General features: G+C 46.3%; 2 protein-coding genes across 2 annotated transcripts in view; both read right to left on the bottom strand.

Moving 5' to 3' along the window:
- Positions 1-4032: 4032 nt before the first annotated feature.
- Positions 4033-14170, bottom strand: part of LOC142785130 (uncharacterized) — a 33855-nt gene continuing 23717 nt past the window's right edge. Inside the window, exons 9-11 of the mRNA XM_075883571.1 lie at positions 7783-7911; positions 5192-5231; positions 4033-4188 (exon numbers count right to left, since the gene is read on the bottom strand). Of these exons, the coding sequence (XP_075739686.1) occupies positions 4118-4188; positions 5192-5231; positions 7783-7911 (240 nt within the window). The 3' untranslated portion in view covers positions 4033-4117. The remainder of the gene's footprint in view (positions 4189-5191; positions 5232-7782; positions 7912-14170) is intronic.
- On the bottom strand, positions 8287-9161 carry LOC142785123 (uncharacterized; the record flags this gene model as incomplete). The annotated part of the gene is made up of 1 exon (XM_075883562.1): positions 8287-9161. A coding segment is annotated over one exon (771 nt), but the record flags the coding sequence as incomplete, so codon positions are not given.

Here is a 14170-nt window from a genome sequence, read left to right as displayed (position 1 = left end):
AACATCAATGTTCAAAGTACATATGTCATTCCAACCTAGACAAGCGATAGTATGAAACTGTTCTCAGTCGGCTCTGTTTATGAGCCACTTGGGAACACGTGGTGGACACTCAGTTACTGTCGTTGTGCTCAAAACTACGGGGAAGTGGTCACTTCCGTACAGATTACTGACGACTTTCCACTGGAGTAGAGGCACAAAAGATGGAGATACTATGCTCAGGTCTATGGAGGAGTAGGTGTTATTAGCGAGGTTATAATAGGTTGGTTCTTTTCGATTTAGGAGACACGCGCTCGACGAGATAAGGAACTGTTCGATCAGTCGACCTCGCGCGTCATACCGAGAGTCACCCCATAACCTGCTATGCGCATTAAAGTCTCCAAGGAGAACATAAGGCTCCGGAAGTTCATCAATTAGAGAGTGTAAATCGCGTTTTTGGAGCTGATAGCTAGGAGGAATGTAAATACTGCACATTGTGATCAGTTTATCAAAAAGAACTGCTCGAACAGCCACTGCCTCAAGGGGTGTTTGGAGTTGTAAGTGTGTGCATGCTATTCCTTGATTCACTATGATGGCAACACCTCCGGATGATGTCATAGCATCAACACGGTCTTTTCGGAAAATAACATATTTACGAAGAAAATTTGTGTGTTTTAAATTAAGGTGTGTTTCTTGTACACACAGCACTTTTGGTGAGTGTTTATGTAAGAGTTCTTGGATGTCGTCAAGGTTTCTGAGAAGGCCCCTGACGTTCCATTGTATAATTTGAGTGTTCATGGTGAATGTGAAATAGTGCTGTGTGTACGAAAAGCGAGTGGCTGTTTAGACGGGGAGTTTGAGTTCACTTAACAGGGCCATCACCAGGCCCTGTTATTTGCTTTTTTGTTTTCTTGGCGCGCTCCAAGGAGCCACGCCGCTCTTTCGGCACCAAGGGTGCCGATGTATCCATTGCCTCCTCGGAGGCACTGGATGCCCGCACATGCGGGCTGTTAGTTTGAATTTTGGGCCTCGCCTGGTGAGGGGAGGCCTTGAGACCCGAAGACTCTGGAGTCCCCGGTCTCTGTTTGGGAGTAGGCGGTGTAGCCTGGGCTACAGCCGCCTTGGGGGCAGGTGCCACAACCGCCGGCTCGGTATGCGCGGGCCGGAGGGGTGGCGAGGGCTGGTGCGGCGGTGCCCCCTGACGCGCCGCATCAGCGTATGTAGGTCCATAGAATGGAGCGACTCTTCGCCGTGCTTCCTTAAATGTAATATTCTCCTTCACCTTCAACGTAATTATCTCTTTTTCTTTTTTCCAGTATGTGCAGGAGCGTGAATATGCGGCATGGTTTCCTTCACAGTTTACACAGTGTGGCGGTTGTTTGCAGTTCTCAGACACGTGGCCTAGGACTCCACATTGTGCACAAGTCTGGCGACCACGACAGGTTTTAGAACCATGGCCATACCTCTGGCATTGGAAGCAACGACGAGGGTTTGGTATGTACGGCCTGATAGATGTCTTTGTGTACCCTGTTTGAATAGATTCCGGTAGTTTACTGGATGCAAATGTGAGTATTAGGTGTTTCGTCGGTGTTTCCTTATGATCTCTTCTAATAATGATTCTCTGCACATTAGTGACATTTTGGCTCTTCCACCCCTCCGAAAGTTCAGTCTCAGTCAAGTCAAGTAAGTCCATGTCAGATACCACTCCGCGAGTTGTGTTCATCGATCTATGTGGTGTTATGGTTATTGGTATGCCACCGAAATCTGAAAGACGGTCTAGCTTTTCAAATTGTTCTTTGTCACGGATTTCGAGGAGAAGGTCTCCACTAGCCATTTTGGTTACCTTGTATCCTGTGCCAAGAGTTTCGGTAAGACACCTAGAAACCAGGAAAGGAGAGACGGTTCTGGCTTGCTTTTCAGTTTTTTCACAGTGGATAACATGATAGTGAGGATATGTTTCTTTGGGCTGGTTAAAAAAGTTTATATCATCGGTGCGTACCCGCTTTAAGCCGGTACGATCAGATAGTAAGGGGAATGCTCTGTGCATGCCTGTCTTATTTTTGTTCAGCAGCGTTGGCGGCCACCCACCACGGAGCCCAACGAGGGGACGCTACAGGTTTGCGGATGCTGAAACCTGCAGACGCCAGCCGTACAACGCCACTATAACCCAATGCGCCTAGACCAAGGTAGGCTATTTGCACAGGGTTAACCCTAGCCACCAGGAAGTTTGGAAGTAAACGGAAGAGGGCAGAAGACAGGACAGATAAACAGTAAGAGATAAAGACGAAGATGTAGGGAGAGAGAGATAGGAAAAGGCGACTGCCGATTTCCCCTGGGTGGGTCAGCCCAGGGGTGCCGTCTACGTGAAGCCGGGGCCAAAGGGGTGCGTTGCCTCTTCCGGGGGGCCTTAAAGGTCCAACCACCCAGCGTCGGCTCAACCCCCAGGATCCCCTTTTCCCCAGACACGGCAAAGCCACGCACGGCTAGGCGTGGGAGGGAGTCAAAACTCCCCCGTTAGCTCGGGTCCGTGGTGTCGCTACGCACCAAACGCCTACTTGCGCAGGCGCCCCTGCGGGCTAGAGGACATCCTAAATTCTAATACACGGGCTGTCTAGATTCTAATACACGGCTAACTTGCGCAGTTTTTGGCATATTTGTTTTCAGTGGCTTCCGCGGTGGCCCACTGCCCAATTCCACACCACACCTGTCTTTCGACTCTAAGAGCTGGTCAAGGCATAGCCTTATCGTCCGACAATTCCAGCTCCGGTTTTCGTCTAAAAACACATTATTCCTCTTTTTTATTACATACTATTAGATGAAACAAATACCAAAAGCCTAACAGCAAGGAGCTTAACACAAACCACATGAGATTGTCAAACGTAAGAAGGCAAATGCACCCATCGAGACCGAGTGTACATTATAACGCACATTTGAAGGCAACATCTTCTTATAACAAAAATATTCGCTGTTAGGTTAAACAAACGAGCAGAAGTTATTCCTAAACTCTTCCTAGGTAGACTGAAACAACAATAAAGAATATATAACTGGTAGATAATTGAGGGATTTGGGACCTACCGCAACACTGTTACTAGAACGTGGAAGCCAAAAACTATATGTTGGAAAGCAGGAAAGCATCGTTTCCACTGCAGAGTTCTTTTTGTATTGCTGATCAGAGGACACCACATATTAGAGAATGCAATTGCCCCGAGAATGGTGGCTCTAATAGCACCAAAAGTTTCAACTTTAAAAAAGTAATGTGAGTTTTAGTGCACGTGGGGTCTGAAGAGGATATTTGTTCTGAATGGTAATTGTTGGACTGCATCTCATCTGCCTCTACGCTTCTTTCTGAGCGCTTAAACGTATAAATTTCGGCAGTTTGAGACTTGTATATTTTTGCGTATCCTTGGCAGCACAATATTGTGAATGAAATTCGGCTAGAATTAGTGCCTTTAAACAGGCAAGAATTCCATTAAGGTCAGCGTTTTAAAGCTGGTGTATAATTCAATATTGGGAAACAGAAATGAACAGTTTTTCTTCCCCGTGCCTTTATCAATCCTCGCTATCACCAATGAACCAGTGACGGACGCATGGAGGTGTTGCAGGGACCACGCATGACAGGGTGTACTCAATGCTAATCAAGAAGATAGTTTTGTTGCTGTGGTCAAGCCTATATCAATGAGATGGGATATTGCCTCAGCAACTAGGAGCACGAATGTAGGAGAAATATTAGAAATTGTTCTTGTAGCCATGTGGCTTCGCGTTTGTAATTGTTATCGATTGGTTCTCCAAGCGAGTTCATTAAAAATCTAGGTATATAAAGTGGTTGAGTTATCGAAGACTCTCGCCTTGTGAAACAATAAGAGTTGATCAGAACGATTGCATTGTCTTTTCTAGAGTGTGTTGATGGTTGTAGATGACTGAATTTATGGTCGAAGTTATTTGCACCATTCACAATACCGGGAATCAACAAAATAATGTGACAAATATTTTGAAGTACGTGACGGACATGGGGCTAGCTGTAGAATTCTCCGCAGAAACATTTCATTCGATCTTTTATTTGACTTGCTTAGAGGTACCAATGTGTTACTGTGTAGCGATGCAAACATTTTTCTATACACAGTGAAAAAAAATTTAAAGCGTCTCATTTTTTTGGCTTGCCTTCCGCTGCGCAGAACGTGGTGTTGCACAGTATATCTCCGTGTTGACGAGTGCCTGACGAAAAAAAAGAAGAAGAAAATAAAATACAGGATAGAGAAAATTTCCTCGTCAGCCTCATGATGTTTTTTTTTATGAAAAGCTGTTTTAAAGTGCCAGGCAGCGCCCGCTTTTTGCCACGCCAGTACATTGAAAACAATGTGTTCGTTCAAAACTGCTGCTTTCAAAAGGATTGTGCTAGCATAGTTATCATAAGCGAGGTGAATAGAAGTCGAAGTTTCCTTATTTGAATATTCTACATGAAGAACAGCGTCGAGAATCAGCTGACGTAGGTACCACCGTACCAGAAGCCCTCGTATATTGTCTGTTAAAGCGCAAACGTTGTCAAAACGTAGCCAGCTATTTTTATTTAGAAAAAAAAATATGGTGTCTTGGGTTATATTATTTCTCATATACATTTAAAAATATGTAAGTACACACCATGAGTACAAATCACGTAGCGACTAAGTGGTGCAGCAATTTCATCGCGGCGTCGCCACCTGCCTGTCATTTTTTGTTATGTTCACCGTCGCCTTCGGCAACAGCGAATCCGTGTTAATACCTCTAAATTTGCTGCCTTTCCTCTTTCCGTGCGTTGATTAACAAACGTATTAACCAGTAAACGAGTGCCTATAACATTTCGTATCACTGAAGAAGCTACGACCATTGCTTAGTTTGGTTTTCGACTGCACTGCTGACGCTATCGAAGCTACAACTTATTTTATACGAAACTGACTGTTTGTCTGGCTTTCCAAGCTACTTCACGTTACATAGGATGTTACTTATAGTTAATGAAACACCAATTAGGTTCGAGTAACTGCTTTATTTTTCAGGTACTGCGCATTGATTCACAGAGCGCTTGCGTTACTCCTGAGTGCCGCAATACGGCATCTTAGACCAGAAAGCGAACCCTGGACAACGATATCCGCGTGTTTCTGTGCCCGCCTAGGCATAAACAATGTAAGAGCAAAGTGTTGACAATGGATAATAAGACCTACAGCAGGTCGAAGTCATAACTTACTGGAATGCTTTTCTTCGTCACTTTTGGTCCAAGTCGCAGTCTTTAAGAAGTAGGACAATGTAAACAAAACAAATTCGAAAAGGATTAGTGTTAACTGAATGAAAAGTTGTCGCTATGAAATAGCAATAAGCCCACGAAACGTGATACATATAACAGAAACTGAAAATGAGCATGCAATATAAGACGTAGTATAATATTTTACATAATTCCAATGGGCTACTTATTTATTTTGCCGTAATTAATTTTTAGTGGCGCACCGTAACCCAAAGACCATCAGGGCATCTGGCGTAACAGTCCTATTTCTCAACCGACACACGCGAAACTTAAAAGTAGCGCATTGGTAGCTGCGGTTGACGTATGATACTTGTATCACGTGACGGGCGTCCATCTGCCCGTGCAGTATAAGTGCACAGGTAAATGGGGCATCTCTGAAAGTGTGCGTGACTACATGTAGGAAGAATGGGATATTTTACATGACCAAGTTTGAAGGAAGATTCAATGTACAACAGACTGATGTCTCGTTAAAAAACGCCCCCTTCGATGAACAGCAAGATAGTTAAAGGATACCCCATGATTGTACGTTCAACCCCGTACGTTGGCCTGATTATTTTGACATTAGATGATAAAGAAAGCAGGATATTTCTAAACGTTGATTACTTGGCACTCGTTAAGACGCGTACGCATCACATGTTTTTCTGTTTATGTAAAGATTTTTAGATATATAAAAACAAGCTTTAGGAAAAAAAGAAGGAAAAAGCAATCTCTCTCTTGTCTTTTTTCTTGCCTGTCATCTGCGTCACGATGCTCATTTATACCAAAAGATAATGAATTACCAATTAGTGCAGATTGACATCTTGATGCAATCATTCAAAGGTTCCCGGAGGCCGCACTTGATTACTTTTGTCCGGTTTCTCGTAAAAAGCGAAAGATTGTACTGAGCTGCGACATTACACAACTGCCGCACAACCCTATCGGTCAGAAAAGCAATGCGTAGTATGAAGGTTTGACAGTGCAAATTTTCGCTCGTGATGGCACAACCTCCAGCCAAACTGCACAACTTCAAATGGCAGGCACTCATTGGTTTTCTTCGTTAAATGACTATGCGTCCTAATTACCGAAATATTTGATTGATTGATATGTGGGGTTTAACGTCCCAAAACCACCATATGATTATGAGAGACGCCGTAGTGGAGGGCTCCGGAAATTTCGACCACCTGGGGTTCTTTAACGTGCGCCCAAATCTGAGCACACGGGCCTACAACATTTCCGCCTCTATCGGAAATGCAGCCGCCGCCGCCGGGATTCGAACCCGTGACCTGCGGGTCAGCAGCCGAGTACCTTAGCCACTAGACCACCGCGGCGGGGCTAATTACCGAAATACTCAAGGCAACGTTTACGAAAGCAAAATAAATACCTAAGTATGTCAAGCAGGGACTTGGGATATCGTGCAAGCATGCGCAGGCGTTATTTCCCTGTTAGAGGACAAGCAGTGATGACTATTATTATAATGATTTATGAATACTCGGTTCTCTAGGAAAAACAGGGAAATGATGGTTGATGTATAGATTCATGAATACTTGCTTCTATAGGCACAGAACAAACTTAGCCATTGGTCGCGAGAGAAAAAAGAATGTGTGGTCATTAAGCCAGACATCTCAGTCACAAAAAAATGAGGGAAAACCTGACTGAGGTCATGGACACTTTCATGGATGAATGAATGAAAGATTTTCATGTCACAACTACCACTTTCATGCTATATCTTGGATTATGCAAACTGCCTTAGGGGTTAGGAGTGAGCGAAGCAACTTCATTGACGATCCATCATAAAGGGGGGAAGGCGTAGGGAAATTAAAGCTATAGCGTGCTTGGACGTCCCGGAGCAGCAACCTACTCGCGTCAAACCTGTGAGGATGCCACTTTTGGCCACTGGCGTTACAGAATGCTAAGCATATCCTGGACCACGTCTAATTGGTTGCCTGGTTCTCGGCTGATGGTCTTGCTGTTGACGACAGTTGGCATTGCTTCTAGGTTACCCGGCGGTGGCGCACAGTGCCATAGGAGGTGTTTATGGGTGGCTCGCGCCTTCTTGCAGTGTTAGCCCATATATTTGTTGTGTATAGCTCCGAACAGACATGCTTTGCCGAGATGGGAGCTCATATGGCTTGTACTTGCAGCTGCCGTAGTGTGGTTGCTTCGCTGCGTTGTAGGTCTCACTGAGGTGGTGGGTAGATGCGTCTGCTCGTTCTGTACCACTGTTGAACGTCGTCCGCCGTAGGTTACGATGGAGTACTCTTCCTCTTTGACATTCGACTGTGGTGGCTCCGAGAAATGTGTTGATGGAGATCCGCAGCCATAGTTAGTACGTGTGCTTCCGTATGTGCCTTCTCGTTGCGGTTCGTGCCCACGTCCAGCTTCCCGGCGTGATATTGCTTAGTCAAGTCATGTACTATGTGCGCAAAGTTTAGCTACGGTGCCACAGCATCGAAACCACAATACACGTTTCTCTACCCAATACAATGTCTTTAAGACACCCCTAGCAATTCGTTATGCCACAACTATCTGTTACGAGATAGAGAAACACAAATATTTACCCAATCAGAAATCGTGACATTGAAAGTCTCGGTTGGCCAGGAGACGTTGTTAGGAGTAGTAGTAATTTCATGGGACATATCAATAGGGTGGGCCACTTTCGTCTTGTTCGTACCGGTAGACTTCATCTCCTGTATCACGGCGATGACACAATGTTGTGGTTATTCAATAGGCGTCGCGTATGAAATACAAAAAGGAAAGGACAAGCTCTCTCAGGCAAGACAGATGAGTTGTACCACATATCTCAGATGAATGTGGCATTGGCGCGCATTTTACAACGCATCAGTGGTCGCTTTAGACACAACTTACATAGTAATTATTTGCGTGAACGTGTCGAAGCACTCACGCTAATACAAAACTGAGCGCAGCGTCAAGGTGGGGCAAAAATAGTAGCTTACAAAAAGTACGTAAAAAAAATCTCAGGTGATTGCCAAGGAAATGTGTGCGAGTCGGCTTCAGGCAATGAACAACTTTATTGCCGGAACAAGAACGAGTATATATACGCAACTAGTGCCGCCGCCAGGCATGCGCACTAAAGGTACAAACAGTGACGTGGCGCTTATTGAGCCTTGCTACATCTTCCCTTTTTTACGGGGCAGTTAACACCTGGTTAGCGCCTCTCAGGTAGAGGGTACCGACAGGGCTCGCATCGTTGCCTTGTGCTTCGCCGTAGTTCTGTAGGGGCCGATGAGGACGCCCCGTTTGGAGGGACAAGGCTCGCTTCTGGCTGGTTTGATTCTGGTTGCGGTTCTAGCAAGCGGAGATGCTCTCTTGTGCGCCGAAGTTCCCGGCCGTCTTCTGTTTTAACGATGGCCGAGCGGGTTTCCCCGAACGGTCCGATGAAGACTGCAGGCGCCCAGGTCCGCTGGTTTCTATCATATACGGTGACTTGCTGGCCTGGCTTCACAGGCGGTAGTGTTCTGCTACCGCGGTTGCAGTAGGTCCTCTGTCGTTGCCGTATTTCTTGAAGGCGGCCCTGTACCGCTTTTGGTGGGATGGTCCTCGGTTCCAAATGGCTGGTAGGCACCGGTAGCAGAGTTCTAGTCTGGCGTCCCATCAGCCTCTGCACAGGGGACTGGAGCACATCATCACGTGGAGTATTGCGCCACTCAAGCAAAGCCATTTGAAACACGGGCATTTTCAATGAGCACTTTTTTAAAAGCTTTTTTGCCTCCTGGACCGCTCTTTCCGTCATGCCGTTTGACCGCGGGTGGTAGGGGCTTGAGGTTACGTGAGCAATGCCCAAAGTGTCCAGAAACTCCTTGAACTCATGACTGCTAAAAGGCGGGCCATTATCACTGCACAACTTGAGTGGCAAGCCATGGACGGAAAAAATTTCTGAACACCATATTTTAGGCGAGCTCGCCGTTGTCGTCCGAAACACTCATAGTTCAAAGAAGAACGAGTAGAAGTCGACAATGACGGCGAACTCTCGGCCTTCGAAACAGAACAAATCTATGCCGACAACTTGCCATGGTAGCGAGGGTACCTCGTGACTCAAAAGTGGCATCTTAGGGTTCTGAGGTTTATGCTTTTGACATACTTTGCAAGCTTTGCAGAACTGCTCGATGTTGCTTGCCATATTCGGCCAAAACATCGCGTTCCTTGCCCTAGCCTTCATTTTTTCGACTCCCACATGCGCCGAGTGAAGAGTACTCATCATTTCTGATGTCTTCGATTGTGGCACGATTACCTTGTTACTCCGGAATACGAGGCCGTCCTGTTCGTGTATCTCGTCCCGGTACTCCCAGTACGTCCGAAGTGGCTCGGGGACGTCTTGCTTGTGAAGCGGCCATGCTGTACTTGCGTATTCGCGGAGCTTGCCCAGGGTTGAGTCCTCATTGGTGGCTTGAAGCAAGTCTTGCAGCGCGCGTGAAGAGGCTGAAATACATTGAAGAACATTGACCTGAAACTGCTCGTCTTCTGGCATGCATGCTTTGCTCGGAAACGTTGACAAAGCATCAGCTAGGAATAGTTCTTTGCCCGGTTTGTAAGTCACATGGATGGGGTAACGTTGTAGAGTAAGGCGCATGCGTTGTAACCGTAGTGGGCATTGATACAACGGCTTACTGAATATCGCTACTAAGGGACGGTGGTCACTTTCCACAGTCACTGAATGCTGTCCGAATATGTAGTCATGAAATTTAGTGCACCCATGTACAATAGCAAGTGTTTCCTTCTCTATCTGTGCGTATCTTGTCTGCGCTTCCGTAAGTGTCCGTGACGAAAATGCGACGCGCTGCGCATCCTGCATTAGGACAGCGCCCACCCCCAGCTGGCTCGCATCCATCGATAAGGTCACCGGTTTACTGGAATCAAAATACCGGAGTACTGGCGCTTGTATCAGAGCCTCACGCAGTCTAAGAAAACTTTCTTGCTGCACCTCCGTCCAGACCCATGCAGTGTCTTTCCGCAGCGAAGTACGAAGTGGCGCTGTGACCTCAGACATGTTTGGAATAAAACGCTGTACAAAGTTCATTGTGCCCAAAAAGACTTGTAGCTCCTTACAGTTCTTTGGTGTCGGCATTTCCAAAATGTCCTGTACACGTTGTGGGCCCACACGCAAGCCTTCGGCAGTGAGCACGTGCCCAAGGTAGCGAACCTCTGTCTGCAAAAAGAAACACTTCTTTAGGTTTAGTCGAAGATTCTGTTCGCGGCAGCGTGCTAGAAGGAGCTGCAAATTGTAGTCTTGTTCTTGCTTTGTTTTGCCCCAGACTAGAATGTCATCCATTACTACCGCTACATTTGCGAGACCTTCTAGGACACGATGCATCGCTGCTTGGAATATTTCTGGTGCTGAGGCAATACTGAAGGGCATGCGGAGAAAGCGGTAGCGTCCGTACGGTGTACTCATTGTGCAAAGTTTGGAGCTATAGTCATTCAGCTTTATCTGCCAAAACCCTGAAGCTGCGTCTAATGTCGAAAAAAATTTGGCTCCAGCAAGCTTTGGCACAACGTCTTCCAGTGTAGGCATAGGATAGTTCTCCCGAAAGTGCTTTGTTGAGCTCGATGGGATCTAGGCAGATGCGTACTTTATCTTTCTTAACGACGGTGACCATGTGACTTGACCATTCCGTTGGACCCCTTACCTTCGTTATCACGCCTTGTTCTTCCATACGCTTGAGCTCTTCCTTGACTCTTTCCTGAAGGGCCACGGGAACTCGCCTGGCTGGCACGACGATTCCAATGGCTCCGGGCTTTAACTTCATTGCGTACTCTTCGCCTTTCAGCTGTCCCAGTCCACTGAAGACTTCTGCGAAAGGTTGAGCCGCTGGGTACAACTGTTGGACGTGAACATTTTGCACGCGGCAAATAAATCCTAGGCGTTCCGCCACTAATCCACTTAGAGTCACAGGCACATTTTGTTCGACCACAAAAAAAGTTTCTTCGTGCTCTTTGCTGTTAGCACGTAGGCGCAGCCGTATTTTTCCTGTCGCTGGGGTCTTATGGCCGAAGAAGGCGGTCAGGGTCGCGTGGCAGGTTTGCAGGGGCCTATTGCTAAGCTTTTTTTGAGTCTTTGCTTGAAATTACGCAGCAGTTAGCACCCGTGTCTAGCTTGCACGTGAATTGGCAGCCTTCGATGTCAACTGCTGCAGTCCAGTTATCTCCCGCTGCGACTGCGCATACGGTCAAAGCTTCCAAGAAAAAATTTTCTTCATCCATTTGTAGTTCGTGCAGCTCTTTTTTCACGCCTCTGTTTTGTCGCCGCACCGACGATCTACATGCTTGAGCGAAATGATTACGCCCCCCGCAATTTTTGCAGGTTTTTCCTGTAGCCGGGCACCTTGCGTTACCGTGCGCGCTATAACCGCACCGACTACAGTGATGCTTTTGGGTGCTGACTGCCTGAATAACTGCGGCGCTTGCTGCTTCTGTGCCTTCATTAATTTCTTTAAACTGCTGCTTCCGAATTTCTTGGGCGCGACACATTTCGACGGCCCTGCTGTACGACAGATTGTCGGCGATAAGCTTTTCTTGCAAGCGTTTTTTTCTCAATCCCAGAATAATCCGGCTGCGAAGCAAACGGTCTCCTAGGTCCCCGAACTCGCAGCTCTTCGCTAAAAGCCGGAGATCGGTTAGCCAGTCATTGAAACACTCCCCTGGCCTTTGGTTCTTTGATCCGAAGCGGAATTCATTAAACGTCAGGTTAGTCACTGGCTTGTAGAATTCCTCAAACTTTTCGAGCAACGTCTCGACGTTGTTTTTGCCTGCATCATCTTTGAATTTGAAGGTGTTGTAAGCCTTCCTACCTTCTTCGCCGACTGTTACGAGTAACGTTGCTGCTTGTACTTCTTTAGGCTGCTTTCTCAACTGGGTAGTGGTGGAGAACAAAATGAACTCACTTTTCCATGTCTTCCATGCAAGCCATGCGTCTGTCGACGGGTCCAGTGGCTTGGGTGGGGGAAGCAGAGTTGACGGACCCGACATAGTGACGGGAATCCGCTGCCACCATGTGTGTGAGTCGGCTTCAGGCAATGAACAACTTTATTGCCGGAACAAGAACGAGTATATATACAACACTAGTGCCGCCGCCAGGCATGCGCACTAAAGGTACAAACAGTACGTGGCGCTTATTGAGCCTTGCTACAGGAAAGAGAGAGAGAGAGAGATTTTATTTGCAGAAACGGAGATAAGCTGGCCCTAGCTACAGCTTGCTCTGGCCTGCTACTCCCCACCGGAGAAAAGCAGCGGGTAAGCAAAAAAGTAATAAATGGCGGTGCTAACGTAGGGAGATGAGACTCAAGTTGTGTTACATTGAAGCAAATATCAAGACTTGCTTATAGTCCAGTGGCTCGTAAAACTATAGGCTAAGCATACGGTAGCTGTAGAAATTCACGCGGTTGAGTACTCTGCATAGGCGACTTTGGTAACTCAGAGTTCTATGTAAGTGCTTATGCGTTGCATACCTTGTTACATCTTATATTGTTGCATGTGTGGAAAATAAGGTGAAAAAAAGTGCCCCTTGTGTTGTACTTAAAATTGAGGAGCACAAAAGTTTCGGTCAGACATCTCTGCGGTATGGCTGGTAGACGGTCGAAAATTCGTCTAGGAGTGTTTATATATATTTCTTCAGTCTATGTATAAGCTGCTGCCGGCGATGTCAAATTCGTATCTCTACAGCTAATTGGGAGCCTTAAGAAAACTCACATTATTTTGCCTCAGCATTACTGGACACCATGTTTCGATCGAAAAGTTCAATATGGGGAAAATGTAACAAAACATTTAAACTTTTGAAATGTAATTTCAATGACTTCTTTTGGCAATAAAGGAACCAGTAATTGATTGATATGTGGGGTTTAACACCCCAAAAGACCGTATGATTACGAGAGACGCCTTAGTGGAGGGCTCCGGAAATTTCGACCAGCTGGGGATCTTTAACGTGCACTCAAATCTGAGCACACGGGCATTAAGCATTCTCGCCTCCATAGAAAATGCAGCCGCCACGGCCGGGATTCGATCCAGTGACCTGCGGGCCAGCAGCCGAGTACCTTAGCTACCGGACTAGCGCACCAGGGCTCCAATATTGGGAAAGAACGAGGAATGAGCGTTTGCTACTGTTCTGGAGGAACGTGTATAACCTAGAAACGGCAATAGCTTCACCAGACGTCTATATTGCAGTCGCCATGAAAGATAGACAAGATTTACATCAAGTCATTAATGCAAGCATCGATAGAGGTGTTGATTCAGGGTTACTGAAAGGTAGTTTTATAGTAAGTGCAGGAAATGTATTATATTGTAGCAGGTATACTTTGGTGTTTTTCTACCACTGTCAAATAATTAAAGTGCAATAAACGTGAAAATAGACCACACCAAATTACGACGTAGGCGTAGTAAGCCGGCGCAGAGTAAATAAGGTACAGTGATTTACTTTTACGTGTAGAAAAGTAGCTCACAGTTGTACTGGAGCTTCCTAGCTTCAAAGTTGTGACACGGCTCAAAGAGTGGCAGTGACCGCTGTAGTGAGAACTTAAAACACTTCGAGCGTTTTACCGGCCCAGGCAACTATAGACCTTTTTAAAAACGACTCCCTGGGGGCCACCATAGTTCCTCCAGGGCTTCGCAAATTGGCGTAACCCCTCGAAAATCCACTGTGGAGGCTATGCTACTAGCCTATGCTCTCCCGCGCGAGGCCCATCATGGCGGCGTTTTTTGCATCCCGTGAAAAGCTGTATACTAGCAATAAGTGACCCTGTAATATCCTCAGCATGCTGAACTACTTTACTCATCCAAATTATGTTTTTAAGCTTAGGCTTGCTTTGAAGCTGAGAGTGAATAGATGTTAGGATAACTTAAAGTACACAATCTTGACATAGGATTACGCGAACTACGCGTAATAAATATAAAATGAGAAACTCTTGCGGCCGCGCACCAAAAAATACGATCAACGTT

Source organism: Rhipicephalus microplus, unplaced genomic scaffold (genome assembly GCF_043290135.1).
Source record: "Rhipicephalus microplus isolate Deutch F79 unplaced genomic scaffold, USDA_Rmic scaffold_18, whole genome shotgun sequence".
In the NCBI taxonomy this organism is placed as follows: domain Eukaryota; kingdom Metazoa; phylum Arthropoda; class Arachnida; order Ixodida; family Ixodidae; genus Rhipicephalus; species Rhipicephalus microplus.
Note: the sequence above shows the minus strand (reverse complement) of the source record. Positions and strands in the feature narration are given on the sequence as shown.